This window comes from Lactuca serriola, chromosome 9, assembly GCF_051521515.1.
Source record: "Lactuca serriola cultivar US96UC23 chromosome 9, Lser_US96UC23_V15, whole genome shotgun sequence".
NCBI lineage: Eukaryota > Viridiplantae > Streptophyta > Magnoliopsida > Asterales > Asteraceae > Lactuca > Lactuca serriola.
Window position 1 is genome coordinate 47,784,746 of NC_136416.1, and position 20,172 is coordinate 47,804,917.

Below are 20,172 nucleotides of genomic sequence, written 5' to 3' on the forward strand. Positions count from 1 at the left end.
AGAGGTGGTCCATAAAGTTCATACATTTTCTGTTCGAAAAAACAAACAAACACCAAAGTTTCATCTAATAAATATCTATTTATTTATGTTTGGAGAAATTGTTCCTAAGATTATCATTATAAGAAATAGTCCTGATTTATGAAATTGTTCCTAAGTTCTTATTGCTAATGTTTGAATTATGAGTTATTATAATTAAGGAATATAACAATACAATCACCATATCACTTATAAAATATTAAATAACAATACATTTCTATTTACAACAATGTTTCGAGCTAGTTCTGGATTGTTGTAGATATAATCTTCATGATCATTCATATTGACATTTCAAAAAAAATTGATTATTATGTAAGATAAATTTTTTTAGATTGATGTGAATATCTAAAAAATAAATATTTTTGAAGCCCTGAACCCAGAGCCCATTTACGAAGCCCAAATTCCATTTAAGATTACATTCTAATTATCTCATATGTGATTCTGTAAGACTTTAACAAAGCCCATTTACGAAAAAGAAGATAAGGCCATAATCTGAACTCTGAAGGATAGAGCGCAAAGCAAACAAATTGGTTTCAATCTGAAGAATCTCATATGAACTTCGCATGATAAACAACAAGATATGTCTCTCCTTCTTCTTCATCATCATCCATGTTGTAAGTTTCTGCCTCCTCTAGATACCTTCATAACCTGCAAAACCCCCATTAACAGATACATTTCTTGCCCTAAAACCCCCAAACCCTTCAATAATCTACCTTTCCTTACCAAATACTCAATCTGTAGAAACACCCATGTTGTAAATTGCTCGAATAATGAAGTCATTGATGAATTCACAAACACTCAGTTGGACCAAACTCAAGAAAACGAGATCGAAGAGCTTGGATTGTTGGGTAAACCATCACCAATGCCCGTTATCAATGTACCACCACAAGTTGAAAGTGAGTATATTAAGCCTCAGAAAGAGGAGGTATTAGAGCCCTTTTACAAGTTTTTTAGGGATGGTAAGTCCGCAGAAGAGACTAGCGATTCAGAAGATGTTAGCGAGGAGATTTCAATGGAGGAAGAAGAGGATAAGAAGGTTTCTGTAGAGTATTACGATCCAAAACAAGGCGATTTTGTCGTTGGTGTAGTCGTTTCAGGAAACGAATACAAGCTTGATGTTAATATCGGTGCAGATTTATTAGGGACAATGCTGACGAAAGAAGTGCTTCCTTTATACGAAAAAGAGTTGGATAATTTGTTGTGTGATTTTGAGAAGAACCCCGAAGAGTTTTTGATGAAGGGCAAGATGGGAATCGTGAGAAATGAAGAGGCGTTAAGCGGTGGTCCGGTGGCTGGGCAGCCGGTTGTTGAACATGGAACGGTTTTGTTTGCAGAAGTTTTGGGAAGAACTCTTAGTGGTCGGCCTTTGATTTCCACACGAAGGCTTTTCCGGCGACTAGCTTGGCATCGAGTGAGGCAGGTTCTTTTCTCAGCTTTCTTTGTTGATGTCTTCTGATGAAAATTTGGGGATTCTTTTAGTTTCATTAACACTACGTTTCTTGCAGATTAAGCAACTGAATGAACCTATAGAAGTCAAAATTACAGAGTGGAATACTGGTGGTCTTCTTACAAGAATCGAGGTTTGACTTTAGTTATCTTCTCTTTCTTCAATGATGTCTTTGTAGTAATTTTGGCATTAATTTTCCCTTTTGCAGGGTTTACGAGCTTTTCTTCCTAAAATTGAACTTGTCAATCGTGTTAATAATTTCACCGAGCTAAAAGAAAATGTAAGTTGATACGCCTCATATGATCATTAGTATATACACTTAATAAAAAAATTCATGATCTATATTTTGACCATTATGCCCTTTACTCATGCTAAATCTTGATGAATATAGGTGGGACGTCGAATATTTGTTCAAATTACACGAATAAGTGAGGATACAAACGACTTAATTCTCAGTGAAAAGGAAGCTTGGGTTGGTTTTTTGTGGGTTTTCCTTCTATTTTTCTTCCATATGTAGTATTCTTCTAATATTTTTTACTTGTGACATTTATAGAATGCAAAACACCTTAAAGAGGGAACTCTTTTGGAAGGCACAGTGAGAAAAATATTCCCCTATGGTGCTCAAATAAGGATCGGCGAAAGTAACCGAAGGTGAGTGGGTTATGAACTTATGATATCAAGTGGGCCCCATATGATATACTGGACATGACAGGCTGTACTGTGTTTAGTATGCATTGGATTGGGAAAATTACAATTTTTTGTCCCATTCAAAAATGAAGAACAAGGTGGGACATTGAGTGACACTTTCGATCTCTCATGTGTGAAAAAGACATAAATACCCTCCTCATCCTTGTTATCGAAAATAACCCTAGAAAGTTTGTCCTGTCCTGAGTAACGAATGCAACCATAAGGATTTCTACTTTTGTTTTTATTTCTTCAAATTTGTTATTAATAATTTCTTATATTATATATTCAGTGGATTGTTGCATATCTCGAATATCACTCGAGGAGAATTTGCTTCGGTCAATGACGTGCTAGCAATCGATGAAAAAGTCAAAGTTTTGGTTGTGAAGTCGATGTTCCCCGACAAAATCTCTCTCAGGTAAAAAGACGAAATTACCCCTCCATGGATTGTTCGACTTGTCTTTGAAAATTGCAATAATTCATTTCGTTTGTAGGAAATAATCCAAGCTATAATTACCTATTTGTGTATTATGATCATTAAAATAACCCCTTTATATGTTTTTAATGAACATTTTTGGTTTCTAAATAAATGTTGTGGCAAACAGTACTGCAGTGCTGGAAAGTGAACCTGGCTTGTTCCTATCAAACAGAGAGGTAGTTAACATTTTTTTTTGACCAAAATGCCCTTTATTGTTATATGAATTGATGTTGCTTTGATTATGGTAGAGAGTATATTCGGAAGCTTCGGAAATGGCGAAGAAATACAGGCAGAAGTTACCAGCTGTTTCAACCATTCGAAAATTAGAACACCTTTCAGATGCTCTACCCTTCAATGTTGAAGAAAATATGTATGCAAATTGGAAATGGTTCAAATTTGAAAGAGATAACGAACCAAAATGACCACTATACCCTTTTCCTACTACCCTCAATCATCCCCATGGTCGATGTACAAAGAAAAAAAAACAGAGTATTTCACCAAGCAATGGTGATCAAGGTGATATTGTATTGCATTTAGGATCAAAGTTGACCTCTTCACAAAAAGTCAAAAGTGTTTTAGCGTTATTTGTTGCTGTATTGTTTCTTAAACAAGTTATGATCTTTATTCGTATGTTGTTTGTATATTTTTTAATTCCTTTTTTAGTATAGTTTGTAGTGTCCATGGATCAAAGGAAGTTGAAGATCATTTATTGCATTGAAGAGATTTGATGTTTGTTTCTTAACTAATTTTCTGATGCTAAAGTGTTTTTGCTTTCTAAGAGACATTTAAAAGAAATATATAATCTGTCAAAAGATTTAGAATCTGAAAGAATTAGAATGTCATGTGTTTAGTTGGAAGAGTTTATGAGGAGACTTTTAGTCTTTTGCATGTTGTGGCTTTTGTTATCTCACAGGAACATTTATCTACTTTAATATGGTGTAAATCTTTGCAAACAAAGGAAATTATAATGATTTTAGTTCGACATAAATCTTTAAATTTAGATTGGGCAAATGTCAAGGACAACTCATTGTAACTTGATAGGTTGAATAAGTAACGATAAAAAAGATTTAGGTCTTAATAAGTAAAGTTTGCTTATATGCCACATAATAAGAAATGCCACGTAAGCTTGAGATTGACAACATGTCAATAAAAAAAACAAATCACATTTATAAACTTGTCAATAAAAAAACATGACATTTATAATGCAATTCCACATGTACCATAGAAATTCGAAACTAGTTCAATATATCATAAAAAACTATATTAATTGAAATTCATAAACATATATGAAGAATAAAAATTCATCCTCCATAATTTCAACATGAAATTCACTAATAACCTATATTTTATTCGGAAAGAAAATACATTAAGTATAAAGTTTGCATTATATTGCTCATGATGTAAATGATATATACTCATTATCGACTTAAAACACAATTCATCAACTACGAGTAAACCATATCAAAGAAGTTAAAAGACATATACTAAAACTGTAAATATAGTTATAGTTGAGGGACTATTTTAGTATTTTACTTTTATAAAATTAGACCTAGGTCTAACTTCACTCTTTCCCTCCCTCTTCGCCGCTGCCTTTGCCCCCGACTCTTCTCCTCTGTTCTTCTCTAATGGCGATTTCTTCCTCCACAACCACCCAAGCCGTCGATGCTTTGATCAAATGGAAGAACACCCAATCAGAGTCCAACAACCCACAACTATTACCACAAGATGATTTCATTTACCTGATTCTCACACTCAAAAAAATTCCACAAAAAGGTGGAATCAATGGAGTACGAACCAACCCAAACAAAGTCCCTCTCCCGCATCCCCTCTTGTCTGCCACCTCTTTCTCGGAACTCTGTCTAATTGTCGACGACAGACCGAAATCCAAACTTACTTCACAAATCGCAAAGAAGAAGATAAAAGAAGACGGAATCTCGGTCACCAAAGTCATCAAGCTTTCGAAGCTGAAAACAGACTACAGGCCTTTCGAAGCAAAACGCAAGCTCTGCGATTCGTACGAGATGTTCTTCGCCGACAAAAGGGTAATTCCACTTCTTCCTAAGTTATTAGGTAAACAATTTTTTAAGAAAAAGAAGTTGCCTTTACCTGTTGATTTGAGTCATAAGAACTGGAAGGAGCAAATTGAGAGAGCGTGTTCGTCTGCTTTGCTGTTTTTTAGCACTGGAACGTGCTGTGTGGTTCGTGTTGCTAAGGTATCGATGGAGAGAGATGAGATTATCGAGAATGTAAGTGCTGCCATTGAAGGAGTTATTGAGTTTATTCCAAAGAAGTTAGGTGGTGTCAGGTCTTTGCATTTGAAGTTTTCAGAGTCTGTAGCATTGCCTCTCTATCAATCTTTGCCTGATATTAAGTTGAGAATTGAAGGAGTTAAAGAAAAGAATGTTGAGCAAGAATTGATAGAAGTTAAGGAATCTGGTAAGAAGAAAAAATCGAAGAAGGAGAGAATTCATGAGGTTAACCATGATATGGAAGAAGATGAAGATGAAGATGAAGGAGGGGAGATTGAAAACGACGATGTAGAAGTTAAGCCCACAAAGAAGAGTGCTAAAGAGAAGAAGGGAGCAAAAGAATCTGATAAGAAGAAAAGGAAGGGGAACGTAGTTGAAGTTAGTGATGCTATCACAGCTCCAAGCAGTAAAAAGGCAAAGAAAAAGGTGGAGGAAGTGGTGGTGGAAAATAAGAAAGTGGAAGAGAAGAAAACACCCAAAAAGGGAAAGATTAATGAGGTTAAGAATGATTTAAATGAAGATGAAGGGGGAGAGATTTTGAACACTGAAGTGAAATCAGGAAAGAGTGCTAAAGAAAAGAAAAGGAAGGGAAATGTTGTTGAAGTGAATGAATGTAACACAACACCAAGTGATAAAAAAGCGAAAAAGAAAGGTGAGAAACCGAATGGAGAATCTGGAAAGAAGAAAGGAGGAAAATCAGCATCAAGAGGTTAAGTTTTTTGTTTTTAAGGAAGTGAACTTTAAGCATTTGCTAATGGAATCATAGTGAATTCGGTTGATGATAGCTAAGAGTTCTGCATTTTTGTTTTGTTGACTTTTGGTTTATGTATTTTGGTATCAGTGCAATGAACTTTAAAGAATTTTGTTGGGAGTTTTTTTATTTTGTTGATGAAAATCATACTAGTTTCATGTTAAGATTGGAATTTGCAATTCTACTTTAGCAGGTTAATTGAATTTAGATATTCTATTAATGTTGGTTTTTGTTTATGATTTTCAATATCTTTGTATGTCTTTAATTCCAAAATTGTTAGCTATCCTGTCCTTCCTTCCACCAGATTCTATGCAGTAGGCAAAAAAGGTCCAATTCCACATATACCCTTTATTGATTATCAAGAAACAAATATGAGAAACCAAGTTGAAAGGAAATCTGCTCTTCAGCTTCAGGTTATTTTCGTCAAATTTAGTGTTTATTTTGCATTTATGAACAACATTGGTGTGATTACAAAAAAAGCCCAAGTACATGGGTTCAATTACATAAATAGATGCAAGAATAATGTCTTCAACCCTCAAAAAATCCTTCTTTGTAAGTAAAATGGTTTAATAAGAACAAAACATTAAATTTTATTTTTTAAAGAAATTAAGAATTAGATGAACCTGAAAAGGTGAATGTGTCCTTTGATAGTTGGTGTATTTTCCATCTTTTTTTGAACCAAACTTTGATTGTTTTTTCTAATAATCGTGTTGGTATCCCACTAGCAAGTATTTTAGCAAAATACTTATCTTTGAGCAAATAATAGCAGCATACATATTTTTTTCATTCAGAAAATAGCAACATACTTATGTTTTTTACAAATAATAACAACATATTTATATACGTTTGATGCTATAAAAGAAAGTAGAACGGTTTTTTTAGGATGCCAAAAAGTCCCGTAGGTAAATTGGTGTTTGGTCTTATAGTATTTTATTAGTTTTTTTTTTTTTTTTTTTTTTTTTCATTATTAATATCAAAATATTTCCCATCAATTACTTGATAATGTCAAGAAATCAAGGTTACCACGATAAAAAAACCTAATGGGTAATTTAGTAAATGCTTTACCAATAATATGACTAACATACTTATATTTTTAATTAATTATAGCAATATACTTTTATTGGAAAATAGATACTTATATGATCATATGGTTCACCGTTCCTATGAAGTATTTTCCTTTTGATTAAATTTTGAATCAACTAATTTGACAGACATATACTATTGTATTTTTCATGTTCATTTATTAGGACCTTTCATTTTTTTTAATGACCTATAAATGTCAAGTATTAGTAACTAAGTGATCCAAGTCTATAAACATCTAGATTTTCAATCACTTATTGGAGTCTATAACAGTATACATTTATTGGTATTATGAAAACTCTGAACAATTTAAGGTTGCCTTTTATATTTAAATTTTTTCAAGTTTTTAAGGTTGGAATAGATGTTAACAATTGCATATGAAATACTACAAATTAGGATGCTTATGTCACTGTTTTCTTACAAATCGAATTTTGGGACTTCATCAGCCTGATAGAAGATCTATTTTACATCCACATTCTAAGTCACTATTGGTGCACAATGTAATTAATCACCAATTGTATATACATTGAGATTATATAAACAATGAACGATAATTCATTTACAGTTCGACCCGTTCTCCAAATGGGTATTGCGCTAGTTATTTTGGATTAATTAGTGTCACATTTAGACTGGCACTTATCATTTTGCTCTTTTAGTCTTTTGTTACCAGGGGACTTTGCATGGATGACTTGGCAAAAAAGCTCCAGCTCAGCATCCACATAGCTTTTTAGTTCTCTTATATTTTAATATTAACATTAAATTTATAGTAAATATTAATAAAATTGAAAAATAATTTGTTGAGCAACTTTTGTTTGAAGTGCTCGACTCGGGGGCAAACCAAGTACCCTCTCTCGAATCACCATCCACTTATCATTTTTGGATCCATCTGGTTTGAGGGTTCCTTGTTAATTTGAAGCCTTCAATTTAAAGTTAGAATTCATGAGGCGGGACAAAAAGTGGACATTGGGGTGGTAGTTTTTTTTATTATTTTTTTTATTTATTATTTTTTTTTGATCATTGTGTTTTGGGGTTCTTTGAGTTCTTGAGTTTTTTTAGTATCATCAAGTTTGTTTAGGTTTCTTTTTTTCCCATATATGCTGGTGGTGGAAGGTGTTTTAAAGAACAAGAATACATCTTTATGATCTTCATAAAACATAAACAAATAATTAATATATTATATATTCAAACTGCTAAAATCTTAAATAATAAAAACAAATTTTGATCCAAGACAATTACTATTATAATTTTAAAAATCCACATGAACGTCGTGTGGACAAGTTTTGCTGACTAAAATGTTATGTGACATATCACATAAGTGCTCTAACCGGATGACACATTCACTTTGAAGAAAATAAGTTATTGACACATGATTCAAAAGTTTATACACTTAAAATGTATAAAAAGTAAATGAAGGATGTTGTAAAACCAAGCCAATAGTTTCTTGGCTAATAATGACATTATCCTTTTAATTAAATCTTAGGGTTTGATCTCCATGTCCCCACGCTACAAGTGGATTTCAATTGTTGGGGAGTGAAATCCCTAAAAATGAGGTGTTTGATTCAAAACTTCAACATGTTTTTTTTTTACCATGTTTGTTCAGTGATCTAACTCTTCATATGATTTTTTTCTTAACCATTGAAAGATTTCTTTTCTAGTTTTAACTACCGAGAATTTGTATTTTTTTTCCAAAAAAAGAAAAGAATTCTATGTTTTCTCCATTAATGAGTTGCAAATACCAAATGTATGATTATTTTGCAGGTGAAAATTATTTTCCAACATTATTGATCTAGTTAAACCATGATCATGAGCAAGTACATAAATATACCCCTAAAAGATTAGTGGATATAAGAAGTGGTGTTGTTGAGATCTATTTAGACTTAAAAAGCTTTGGAATTTCTTCACTTGAAATTCTATTTAAATGAAAGGTAGAAGATTTTTGGGGTTATCAATTGATACATAGTGTGATACAGTCAAAACAATGTATTATAGTACAAACTCAATAGATATCTAAAATACAAATAAACTTAACGACAGATTCTTAAATCGACAAAAAGATTCATCCAAATGGTTGAATCAAACAATTTTCAAACTCTTATAGTTTTTATGATTCCAAGTTTTATGTATTATTTAAAAAAAATTAAAACAAGCTTTTAGTGGTTAAAAATAGAAAATAAAAATGTTTTTGGTAGTTAAACCCAAAAATAAAAAACTACAACGATTTTTATGAAATTTTCCCAAAATAAAAAATTGATTTTAATTTGGGATTTCAATTTGATTTTTATGAATTTTGTTTAGACTTTTCTTGATTTAGGTATAAATTAGGTTTGATTTTGAGTTACGGTTTGAAGTTGCATAATCTTTCATAATAAAAATGTTCGACAAAACTTCAAAAATGGTCCTTATGGTTTTCAAAAATATCAAATTTAGTCCCTAAGTTCAAAAAACCTCACAGATGGTCCCTATGGTTTCAAAACTTTTAACATTTGGTCCTTCCGGCTCACTCCGTTAGCATTTCACCGTTAAGTAAGGGACATTTTTGTCATTTCATTACCCAGGGACCATTTATGAGGTTTTCTATTATTTTTAACAAAAAAAAAATAAATAAAACTTAATATGCAAGGGGTCCCATCCCATCTCTCTCTCTCTCTCTCTCTCTCTCTCATTAAAAAGACATCTTCAGGTCCTTTTCCAGACCCATAAGTGTGTCGAATGTGTGTGGGTGTGATGTTGAAAATCGAATTGTGTTCAAGCCCATAAGTCGAGATCTGAAAATCGATACCCATAAACGAGTTTGTTCTTGTTCTTGAAACAAAAACATGAAGATGAAGGGTCTATTCGTTAGAACCCAGAACATGAAAATCATTAGAATCCAGATGAAGGTTTTGGCCATAGTTGTCACTCTTGTTCCCGTTTTGGTCCAATTGTAATTACCAGAATCGAATTTTGGAATATTTACCTTCTGATCTTCTTGTTGAAAGGTCTTCAAGGATTTAATCCTTGGTAAGTTGAAGAACCTGTCTTCAATCTACAGCAATGATTCAAGAACATCGTCGAGCTGAGATTTTTAGAAACAAAAAAATAGATTAATCGGACTCACCCAATCATCCAACCGTTGGATCCCGACATTAGAATCAATCGACGATGAACATTTGAATTGACCCACAAAAACAAACCTAGAATCATAGGTACCGACCACCACCACTCTCCCCGGAGAATCAGGATAGCTATAGAATAGATGGTCCCTAACTTTTCTTTACAGTCTCGCTAGGGAAGATAGTCTTGCCGCCACACGTGTGAAAACCTATAACTTATGTAATCTGGAAATGGATAGAATCCCATAAACCATATTAAATATATTCCTCACTCAAATCGATCTTCAAACATGAAATCAGAGACCTTGTATCAAATCCCTCTCCAAGAAGTCAGACCAGAACATGAAATTAAATGAATCCAACAATGGTGGTGATGGCTCCCCTCCAGAAATTGAATCCTTAACTCAAATTGAATCCATAGCATCGCCTCAACAATGGTGCGTGTTCATAGTCTTGTAGGCGACAGAGGAAGATCCGACCAAGATTCCCCGATCCCACAAGGGGTACAAGCTTAAGGTGACTAAAATGGAGAATCCCGTAAGAGGAAAGGTTGGTGGCAGCTTTAATGGCGGACCAATTAGCATCAAATTTCCGGTAAGGGCGAGAATGGAGGTTAGGTACAGCAGTGGAATAAGTGGAGGCGATGGTAGAGGAGAGACGAGTGGATTCATTAAAGCTTAGACATAAGCTGAAGAGAGAGAGAGAGAGAGAGAGAGAGAGAGAGAGAGAGAGAGAGGGTGGGACCCTTGCATATTAAGTTTTATCTATTTTTTTTGTTTTTTTGTTAAAAGTAATAGAAAACCTCATAAATGGTCCCTGGGTAATGAAATGACAAAAATGCCCCTTACTTAACGGTGAAATGCTAACGGAGTGAGCTGGAAGGACCAAATGTTAAAAGTTTTGAAACCACAGGGACCATCTGTGAGGTTTTTTGAACTTAGGGACTAAACTTGATATTTTCGAAAACCACAGGGACCATTTTTGAAGTTTTGTCAAAATGTTATTCTAATTGTAATTATTTTAGTGACATTTTTCTTACAATTAAACATTAGGAACTTTAAAAAAAAAACAAATAAATAATAGTTGGGGAGGCCAAAACGTGAAATAAAAAATAGAGCAAAATACGCCCTTTTTTTGCATTACATTTTCATAAAAACGATTCATGTACAACCAAACATCAACTACCATGGTTTTAGCTTATTAGTTATTATTCATTCCTTAAGTAAATAAAAATCACTCATATATCTCTGGCTTCAAGACTCCAATGTAACCCAAGTTCCTATACCTTTCGTTGAAATCCAGCCCATACCCAACCACAAATGAATCCGGGCACTGTCACACAAATTTAAAATTTCTAATGTCAACATTCTAAATACGATCATTTAGAAACAAAACATAAATACCACTTATAGTAAAAACATAAAAATAAAAAACTAAAAATAGAAATGAATAACATTTTCAATCAACCCATAGGTAACATGTCATGGTCTATAAAAATAGTGACAATGCCAATTTAAGCAAAAAGGACAATCAAGATAGTGGTTGCCACAACAAATAAAAAAGACCAAATTTAAATGCTACCCGAAAGCAACTGTATCTGTATTACTGTATATCTGTATCTGTATCAGTATTTGCATCGGTATGTGTATTGTGTGTGTGTGTGTCAGTGTGTGTGATAGATTATAGAAAAAGAGAGTAGTACCTCAAAACCACCATAGAACTTTCCATCACCCAAGAGCTTAAAATGAACTTTTCTTCTTGATGGTTTGTCAAGAAGAGTGCACACAGAAACGGATGTTGCGCCTTTACTTTCCAAGTAAGAAATGAGATGGGAAATAGTGTTTCCTGTATCTACAATGTCCTCAACCTGAAACCCATATAATTTCTCAATTATGTTAATCTTTAGAAGAGATAATTGGTTTAAAATGTAACATAAGAATGATCAAGATATTGCTACACTCTTGCAAATGAAACAATTTATACATGACTGCATCTATGAAATGAAACAAAATAGAGCAAAAATTTTGAAGTTTGTGAAGTCTAGGACAGAATTAACAGTTAGCAGTATGAACAATGTGAGCAATATCAAATTAGCAAGAATTAAAGACCAAATGCACAAAAATGAGAAGATTAGCGAACTAGATCTACACCAATCCTTTCCCAAACAGCAAGACCTTCCAAATCAACCACGAATCGAACTCAATACTCTTCAAATTGAGAATTAATATGGATAGTATTCGATTCCGTCACCTAGCTTCTAAATCAGTCGCAAAATTTGTTAGAAAAGTTCATGTTCTTTTAGATTATCACGGATCCGAAAGAAATCGTAGAGAATTGTCACCCAAAGATAACATGCAGGACAATCAGAGCAGAGAATTCAACTGAAAAAATAGAGAAGTACCAGAATGACATGTTTTCCGACGACATCAAGCTTCACATCACATGAAATCTTCGGAGCACCATTGGAAACAGTTCCAGAGCCATAGGATTCAACTCGGACAAAATCGACGGTGACAGGCAATTTGATGTTGCGGACGAGGTCGGCGAGGAAGAGGAAGGCTCCGGTGGCAACACCGACGACCACCGGAGAAGAAGATCCTGGCGAAGAGAAATCGTTGTTGATTTGAGAAGCTAATTCGCAGACTCTCTGAATGACTTGCTCCGCCGTCCATATGACGGTGAGTATATCATCGTCAATGCAATGGCTCTCCATTTGGCTCCCCATTTGTCACTACTAGCAAGTCAAAAAGTTTGTAAATTGTTTTAGGGCTTAGCTTTTCTATTTGCAATGGTGTATTTATAGCGACTAAATGGAAACACAAAAGTAGTTTGGGGTTAAAATTTTGAGAAGAATCTAAGGTGATATTTTTGGTTAATGATCATTTTTTTATGGGTTAACATTGATTTTTTATGAAATGAATTACTATTTAAATTGTCTTTTTAGATCCTAAAAAATATAATTTATGATTATATTATTTATATATTTATAACTTTGTCTAAGTTTTAAATTTTGTTATAAAATTGGTTCATTTTTTTTTATAAATACGTCCTATTTTTTCAGAATTTTTTTACAACAATTTAAAACTTATTTTAAAGATTTTTTGCACAAAGTTTTTGTAGAATCTTTTACAACTTTATTTAAACTCTTTTTACAGACTTCTTTATGAAATTTTACCACTATAAACTTTTTTCACAACTTTTTTATTTATAATTTTTTTATAATATCTTTATAAATACTTTAATCTTACAACCATTTTTATAATTTTTTTAAAGCATTTTTTACTAACTTTTTAAAACTATTTTATAATGTTTTTACAACCTACGAATGTTGAAAAAACTTAAATAAAAAAGTATAAATGGTTTGAAACATTAGAAAAATATAAGTAAAAATGTTGAAAAAACGTAATTTGTTAAAAAAAATTAAACTTTTAAAAGGAAAACACGTTTTTAAACCATTTTAATTATGTTTCAAACTTTTTAACATTTTTACTTATGTTTTTTTTTAAACAACTTTCTTAGGCTATAAAAAAGTCTTAAAATGGTGTAAAAAAGTTCTAAAAATATTTTAAAAAACAAGTTTAAAAGTGGTGAAAAAAGTGTTAAAATATTGTAAAAAGTATAACAAATTTACAAAGAATAAAGTCTATACAAAGTTTTTGAAAAAGGCTTAAAAATTGTTTTAAAAAGTTGTATAAAAATAAATTTGAAAAAAGGTAATAATTTTAGAAAATATGTTAAAAATCATACCAAAGTTTAAAACATTAGGACAAAAGTGTAAATATATAAATGATCTTGTAAATTTGTAATACCAAGTCAAAACACGTAGACCATAATTCTTTATCTTTGTACACGATAAACTGGATTTATTAACAACTCAAAAACAAAAACAATTTGAATAGTTTTTTCTGCATAAAATTAGTGTTGCATGAAATTTTCTGAGAGGTTTTTTAGAACTTGTAGTATTTAGCTTTTATGAAAAAAAAATTTGTTTAATCGTATGCGCTTTTAAATTTTATTTTAAACAAAAATTCTTAAGACATGTTTGACGTAACTAGCTAAAAGAGGATATTGATAGCTAGTAGTTGGTACTTGAAAACTGAAAATTGGACGTCGTAGCTTTTATTTGTTCATAACCGCTCGTAAAAGATTGTTGTTTTTTTAAAGATATAAAATTATATATAAACTTTTTTTTTTTTTTTTTTATCACAATCATTGATATCTATCGACTTTTTAATTCCAAATTAAAATTCATCATACTAAAAAGTTAAATCGCTGGATAACTAAAAGCTCCTAAAAGTTATTCTTAAAAAAAAAGCTCCCAAAAGTTGAAGTAGTTTATGGATTATAAGACTTAAAAAAAAAAAAATTAAAACCTCATGTTGCAAGCATATATATTTTTTTCTAAATTTTATCTTAAAATCTAAATGTTCTCAAAAGCTACATCCTTAATCAAAAAACAACATCAAATAGCTTTTAGATTTATATTTTTATGTATTTTATAGCTTTATAATCCAATAGTTACTTTTATCATATTTTTTTTGCACAAATAAAAATTACAGTTTTAAACTCACATCTTCCAACACCAACTACGAGTTTACAACTACCAAATACATGATCTCATTTGTGATTTCAGTTCAAAATATAAAAGTGATATCTCCTACAAACAAGCTTGATGAGGAGAATATGAGATGCTTAAACATATGAGGGGGTCCCAAGAAGATTCATTTGCAAGTCTATTTACCTGCTATTACAATTTGGAGAAGCACAATCATAAGAGAGTGACGTATATAAACACATATGATGATGATGATCTGTTTGAGTTTATTTTCATCTCAATTGGTTGCACGGTACACCTCTTTTATATATTTTCAAATATGGGTATTTTATAACTTCACAAGAAATTGTGTATTACGTTTTTTATTTTGTGTAGCTATGCACACCTTGTAACTAATGTAGACAAACTCTTGTCATTAACAGTTCCCACCTAAATGGCTAAATGGTGAACACAAGGGCTAACAATATCAAATTACGAGATTTATTTTCGCATAAATAATTGCTGCTCATGTAAAAATGTAACTTTAGTAAAATATGACAAGTTTTCATTTTATGACAATTTCTCAATAAAATGAGATTTTATTGTAAAATATGATATTTTCACCGTAAATTATGAGATATTCTAAGGTTTTAGTGTTCTTGTCAAAATACAAATTCTCATTATGATAAATTCTCAGTAAAAAACAATAATTCTCAATAAAAAGGATTATTTTCAAAGGTGTTCATATTTTGCGTAAAATATGACATTAAACATAACATATGAACAAATCAATACCTTCAAATATGAATTTTACACTTATATTTGTGTTTGTGATTGAGCTTCTCATCTAAGTTTTTGAGATGCAAAAAATTATGGGATTAAGATTAGGCTAAATTTTGTATTTTTCTTATTAATAAGAAAAGAATAATTAAAATTAGATAAGATCTTTCATTTTAATACGTTTTAGTATGTTTTTTTTTCTTCATATTTAACAAGTAAAATAATTAATCTACAACCAAATCCGATGGTTTGAGAAATTAATCCATGGTAATATTTGCTAGTTGCTAATTGCTATAGTAACAAAGGGATTAGGGGAGTATAAATTCGAAGAAACATCCTCGCGCCAAAACTGAAGTGCGAAGAAACACACATCAATTCGGCTGAAATCTCCAAAAATGTCCAACCTCTTCATCGCCGTTCAATGCTTCCAATGCTCCACTATGCAGGCATCAATTTCTCTCATTTTCTATAAACAAGTAAATTCACGTTGAATTTTGAATGCTGTTTATATGATGATGTATTGACAGGTGAAGCAGCGGAAGAAAAGCAGCAACAAATGGAGCTGCGTCATCTGCAACGAGAAGCAGTCGGTGCGGAAGGTGTTTTTCCAGGGATCCATGGCTAAAGACGTTCGGAAATTCGTCCAGAGCTTCAACATGTCTCGTCAATTCGTCGAACAACAGCAGGAGTTGCTAGAAGAAACCCTAGTTCAAGAACAAATTGAGTATCAGCCGAACAAAAGACGCACCGATTGGAGCGAGTACATCGAACCTGACATCAACGATGTTGGAATCAGTGATGATGAAGGTTAGTTGTTCCTAGAACTAGATATTTTTGCACTCCCTCGGTTCCAAACAAGTTACTAAACATCGATTTTTGTATTCAATCGTAGTTTTTCTTCAACTTAGATGTTCGTTCCACTTGTATGAATTCTCTACCAAGTTTATTGTGATCATCGATTCTTCAACTTGCATCTATTTGATTATGAAACGCATATACAGGAGACCTGTGCGAGCCAAATGTTGTGACAGAGTTGCCAAAGCCATTGTTCAAGAAGCCAAAACTGAGAGCTAATTACTCTGCTGCTGGATTAGATCGTGAAGATGGTGAAGAACTTAGAAGGCCAGTTTTTGGAAAGAGAATCAGCAACAAGAAAATTAATAATGGAGGTCCTTACAACTCCACAGGTACCTCATTTTTTTATTTAGTTTTAATCTTCCAGACAGTTGAACAATCACTCTTGTTGTCCTATACTCCCATAAACATTTCACTACTGAGGCATTGATTTTCAGATTCCAAATTGATAATGGATTTTGTATTTTTGTTCCACGTTCAACACAAACATGATTCCATTTATTCTTGTTGTCTAACGAGATTGAGAATAGTCATTTGACTGGATTAACTTGTTCTTTTGCAGACATGGAGCCAAGAACAACAGTGAGAGAAAATTCCAAAAGAGTTCAACTTAACAACCATGACTACAATGATGAAGAGATAGGTGCATCTTCAAGATCAATGATGACAATTCCAAAAGGATTAAGCTCAGTGATGAAGAAACTAAAGAGACCAGTTTCGAAATGGGATGATTTCATTGATGATGGTGATGACATGCAGCTTGAAAGCAGATGCCAAGAGATTGATCATGCTGCTTTTGAGATGAAGGTTAGTGATGAAATTGTAGAAGATGATGTCCATCCTGATTTCCTATGAGTTTTATGGTTTTCATTCACTTGGTAAATTTCAATCCTGTTTTCTTTGAATATAAACTTCATTTTGGAAATTGAAATCGACTCATAGTTTATTTGGCCATAAAAGTCAACTGTCAAAAGTCAACATTTTACTTTAGATCTCTTTTTTATCAAGGCAAAGTACTTTGAAAAGTTATCCAATTATAGCAGTGCACTTTCATTTTTCTTCTTATTTAGACATTCTACCATATTACAATACTAAAAGGTTTTGTATTTGTATGGCATTGCTATAACCGGATATAATGTTAAAAATATGAGATTGTAATTTGTAAAAGAAAGAAAGAAATAAAAGGATCATGTTGTAATAAACAACAAAACTTACTACTTCTTACATATAAATATGGGAAACGTTCATAAAAGTTCTTATATTTTGTGTCATTAACGATTAAGTTATTGTTTTATTTTATTTTTTTAACAAAAAAATGACAAAATATAGACAATTGCTTATAGAAAAGGACCAGAATCAGGCAATTGTTTACACATTAGAGATTTTAGCAAGTAACTTTGGTTTTTAATAAGAAAAGTCACTATATTTTGGGCCATTAACGATAAAGCCATGACTTTTTTTTTGAACAAAAAAAGACAGAATTTTATCGCACTACAATCTTAAAATTTTTTTTTGTCTGATAGAAAATTTTATCGCATTACAATCTTATTCTATTTTTTTTTTTTTTTTGTCGAGTGAGAGTATTATCTTAATATGATCTTACTATATTCTTTATGTTTAATAGATTATATTATCTTATTGCAATATTACTATATTCTATTTGTCAGATAAAGGTGTTGTTTACCACAATTTATATTTTATAGTGCAATAAAATTCTCTATCCATTTTAGTCATATGATATCATCTTATGTTAAGATGTAAGACTTAACACGATAAAATTCTATCTTTTTTTATTAAAAAAGTCATTGCTTTTGTGTTAACGAGCCAAAAGTATAAGTACTCAAATGTGTAAACGATTGCCAATTTCTTGTTCTTTCTGTAAACAATTATATGTATTTTGTCATTTTCTTAAAAATAAATAAATGACCTAATGGAACCCAAAATATAAAGACTTTTCTGAAAATTTCTTTATAATATTTGCAAAATAACCCCACAACCTTTAAATGTTTTTCCAATACAAATTTTCAAAGAGCAATCATTAAAATGACAAAAATGGAAGGTGTAACATCACAAAATGACAACTTTTCAACACTACCACAGAATTAACAAATGTTTCTCGAAACAAATTTGTAGATTTGCTTTACAAAAACATTTCATTTGCTATTTATTTTGCAAAATAATTTCACAAAGTAATTGAAAATGTGGGTAATTCGTCTATGAAAAAGGCGTTGCATCACATTTCAGAAAAACTTATTGTACACCAAAACAAGTATAATCACACTTGATTAAAAAAAAATGGTCTATTCATTCGACCAACCTTTCTTGCATTCCATATGCAATTTGACAATACTTTTATTCCTTTTACAAAGGTTCTGATTAAAACAGAAGTAATACATCATCATCATACTCCTCAAAAATCACAAGAAATAGATCCTCAAAATGAGAAATTATTTCAATAGAGAACGCAAAATGCTTCTTCATATGAAGTTTCGAATATCCAAAGACTTCACATCCACCATTTCCTCATCCTTAAACTCCTCCCTGCAAATATATATCCCACACAATGAGATTGCACGTTTTTTTCAAATTACATAATTACCCTTCAACATTAGACAAAAAATATTCTAATACCTTTTCTTCTGTGTATCCATTGCTTCATGAGCTTCTTTCTTCAGTTCTTCAAGTTGTGCTTTTGCAATTTTTAGCTCCAACTGTTCTTCGTATTTAGGCAATTCTTCTTTACGGATCCCAAGCCTACAACACAATACACAAACACCACATATTGCTGAAATTCAAGATTTATATATTTATTAATTATGAAGTAAATTTTAAATTAAAAAGCTTACTTCTGATTAACTTTCTCAAACTCTGTCATCAAGAGAGCCATACCCTTCTTGTCATTTCTCATAAGTGGCTTCTTAAGTTCTTTCTCAACTTTCTCAAGAGCTTCCATCATCATACCCTCTGCACCTATTTCATCAGTAAGCCCTCTCCTACAATTATAAATTATCAATCAAACAATAATAATAATAATTACTAAATATCAAAATATTTAAGACTATAATTTATAAAATGGTTAATACTTGAGACGAATCTCCTTCAGTGCCAACAAATAAGATCTGGCATCTTGGATTCCATCAGTTCGTGTCTTGATTGTGTATTGAATCCTTTGAGATTCTGAGAACAAATCCGCCCTGTTGCCATGTCATCAAAATTTTAAAATATAATTTGATAACTTGATAATGATATGATTATAAAGTTATACAACTTACTTTTCTCTTATGGTTTTCATGACCTTAGCATACTGAGAAACAGCTGCGGGATCTTCAGGATCAATTGTGATTTTCTCTTTTCTGAGAATCCCAATTGCTGTCTCAAATTTCTTCTTTACATCAAAGAAAATCCCCTTCAACATTTCTTCAATTCCATGTGCATTAAAATCACATTAATATCATTACAAAAAGCATAATTTATCATTTTGCACAGTGAAGAGAAATTAGTCAACTCACCATCACCCTTTAGCCCTTTGGGAACAGCTTCTTTGGCATAGAAGCGAGCTGAAACTGCATGATGTGGTTGCAGTATGGATTGATTATATATCTGCATAACCATGAAACCCATAAATTAAACAAGTTTCAACTCTGATTTTCGCACAAACAAGTATATTATAAGCAATAAAAAGTTGAATCGTAGTCTTCATCCATCTAAAAAAGAGTATATTTGGCTTTTGAGTGTGCTTAAACAGCCAATTTCGTTTATCCATTCATCTGAAAATTTGTGCATCTCATTTGACCTTTATATAAATCAATCTAAGTACGTGCAGTCAGTGATTAAGAATTCAAAAACTGGGATACAAGCACGATATATTATCTAAGATAAACATAAAAGAACACAAGCAGCAACTTGAAGAGTGGAGATCAAGCGAAAGCAAAAATGGCGATAGAAATTTATAACCTAGGAATCAGAGTGTAACATCAGTTTTACAAGAGAAATAAGAGATGGATACCTGACGAGTGGATCTCGATAAAATTCGAGACATTGAAACGATGCGAATTGACGTTTTTCGGGTGATCGGAAGAATGCAAGGCGCTGCTCCGGTTTGTTTTGTTAGGGCTCAGAAATGGCAGCGGTTGTGTGAGTCGAAATGTGATAAAAAGATGTGCTTGTAGAATTTACCCTCATCAGG

General features: G+C 31.9%; 5 protein-coding genes across 5 annotated transcripts; 3 read left to right on the top strand and 2 right to left on the bottom strand.

Moving 5' to 3' along the window:
- Window positions 1-520: 520 nt before the first annotated feature.
- PDE338 (Nucleic acid-binding proteins superfamily) lies at window positions 521-3,387 on the top strand. Its single transcript, XM_079020041.1, has 8 exons — window positions 521-1,456; window positions 1,542-1,616; window positions 1,692-1,763; window positions 1,875-1,955; window positions 2,037-2,134; window positions 2,460-2,585; window positions 2,773-2,821; window positions 2,894-3,387. The coding sequence occupies exons 1-8, from the start codon at window positions 617-619 to the stop codon at window positions 3,065-3,067; spliced, it is 1,515 nt and encodes a 504-aa protein (XP_078876167.1). The 5' UTR covers window positions 521-616; the 3' UTR covers window positions 3,068-3,387.
- Window positions 3,388-4,202: 815 nt separating this feature from the next.
- On the top strand, window positions 4,203-5,809 carry LOC145073719 (uncharacterized). Its single transcript, XM_079020230.1, has one exon. It carries the CDS (start codon window positions 4,271-4,273, stop codon window positions 5,606-5,608), a length of 1,338 nt encoding a protein of 445 aa, XP_078876356.1. The 5' UTR covers window positions 4,203-4,270; the 3' UTR covers window positions 5,609-5,809.
- Window positions 5,810-10,917: 5,108 nt separating this feature from the next.
- On the bottom strand, window positions 10,918-12,599 carry HGPT (Hypoxanthine-guanine phosphoribosyltransferase). Its single transcript, XM_079022726.1, has 3 exons — window positions 12,219-12,599; window positions 11,520-11,684; window positions 10,918-11,149 (listed from the first exon to the last, which is right to left on the bottom strand). Exons 1-3 carry the CDS (start codon window positions 12,540-12,542, stop codon window positions 11,051-11,053), a joined length of 588 nt encoding a protein of 195 aa, XP_078878852.1. The 5' UTR covers window positions 12,543-12,599; the 3' UTR covers window positions 10,918-11,050.
- Window positions 12,600-15,472: 2,873 nt separating this feature from the next.
- On the top strand, window positions 15,473-17,044 carry LOC145073870 (uncharacterized). Its single transcript, XM_079020345.1, has 4 exons — window positions 15,473-15,577; window positions 15,659-15,938; window positions 16,133-16,318; window positions 16,549-17,044. The coding sequence occupies exons 1-4, from the start codon at window positions 15,527-15,529 to the stop codon at window positions 16,839-16,841; spliced, it is 810 nt and encodes a 269-aa protein (XP_078876471.1). The 5' UTR covers window positions 15,473-15,526; the 3' UTR covers window positions 16,842-17,044.
- A 1,227-nt stretch (window positions 17,045-18,271) lies between these two features.
- Window positions 18,272-20,149, bottom strand: LOC145074639 (putative ATP synthase 24 kDa subunit, mitochondrial). The gene is made up of 7 exons (XM_079020984.1): window positions 19,993-20,149; window positions 19,496-19,586; window positions 19,259-19,403; window positions 19,070-19,180; window positions 18,833-18,979; window positions 18,618-18,740; window positions 18,272-18,527 (listed from the first exon to the last, which is right to left on the bottom strand). Exons 1-7 carry the CDS (start codon window positions 20,023-20,025, stop codon window positions 18,464-18,466), a joined length of 714 nt encoding a protein of 237 aa, XP_078877110.1. The 5' UTR covers window positions 20,026-20,149; the 3' UTR covers window positions 18,272-18,463.
- Window positions 20,150-20,172: the final 23 nt, after the last annotated feature.

What these genes read in the sequence shown, in the direction of transcription:
- PDE338 (XM_079020041.1), top strand. Translation starts at nt 617, where the DNA reads ATGTCTCTCCTTCTTCTTCATCATCATCCATGTTGTAAGTTTCTGCCT. An exon ending in TCACCGAGCTAAAAGAAAAT is followed by an intron (nt 1,764 to 1,874) that starts GTAAGTTGATAC and finishes TGATGAATATAG; the next exon opens with GTGGGACGTCGAATATTTGT. An exon ending in CCCGACAAAATCTCTCTCAG is followed by an intron (nt 2,586 to 2,772) that starts GTAAAAAGACGA and finishes TGTGGCAAACAG; the next exon opens with TACTGCAGTGCTGGAAAGTG.
- LOC145074639 (XM_079020984.1), bottom strand. Translation starts at nt 20,025, where the DNA reads ATGTCTCGAATTTTATCGAGATCCACTCGTCAG. An exon ending in ATGAAAACCATAAGAGAAAA is followed by an intron (nt 19,181 to 19,258) that starts GTAAGTTGTATA and finishes ACATGGCAACAG; the next exon opens with GGCGGATTTGTTCTCAGAAT. An exon ending in ATGGATACACAGAAGAAAAG is followed by an intron (nt 18,528 to 18,617) that starts GTATTAGAATAT and finishes ATATATTTGCAG; the next exon opens with GGAGGAGTTTAAGGATGAGG.
- HGPT (XM_079022726.1), bottom strand. Translation starts at nt 12,542, where the DNA reads ATGGGGAGCCAAATGGAGAGCCATTGCATTGACGATGATATACTCACC. An exon ending in TCGGAAAACATGTCATTCTG is followed by an intron (nt 11,685 to 12,218) that starts GTACTTCTCTAT and finishes TATGGGTTTCAG; the next exon opens with GTTGAGGACATTGTAGATAC. An exon ending in AGTTCTATGGTGGTTTTGAG is followed by an intron (nt 11,150 to 11,519) that starts GTACTACTCTCT and finishes TTTGTGTGACAG; the next exon opens with TGCCCGGATTCATTTGTGGT.
- LOC145073870 (XM_079020345.1), top strand. Translation starts at nt 15,527, where the DNA reads ATGTCCAACCTCTTCATCGCCGTTCAATGCTTCCAATGCTCCACTATG. An exon ending in TCCAATGCTCCACTATGCAG is followed by an intron (nt 15,578 to 15,658) that starts GCATCAATTTCT and finishes ATGTATTGACAG; the next exon opens with GTGAAGCAGCGGAAGAAAAG. An exon ending in TGGAATCAGTGATGATGAAG is followed by an intron (nt 15,939 to 16,132) that starts GTTAGTTGTTCC and finishes ACGCATATACAG; the next exon opens with GAGACCTGTGCGAGCCAAAT.
- LOC145073719 (XM_079020230.1), top strand. Translation starts at nt 4,271, where the DNA reads ATGGCGATTTCTTCCTCCACAACCACCCAAGCCGTCGATGCTTTGATC.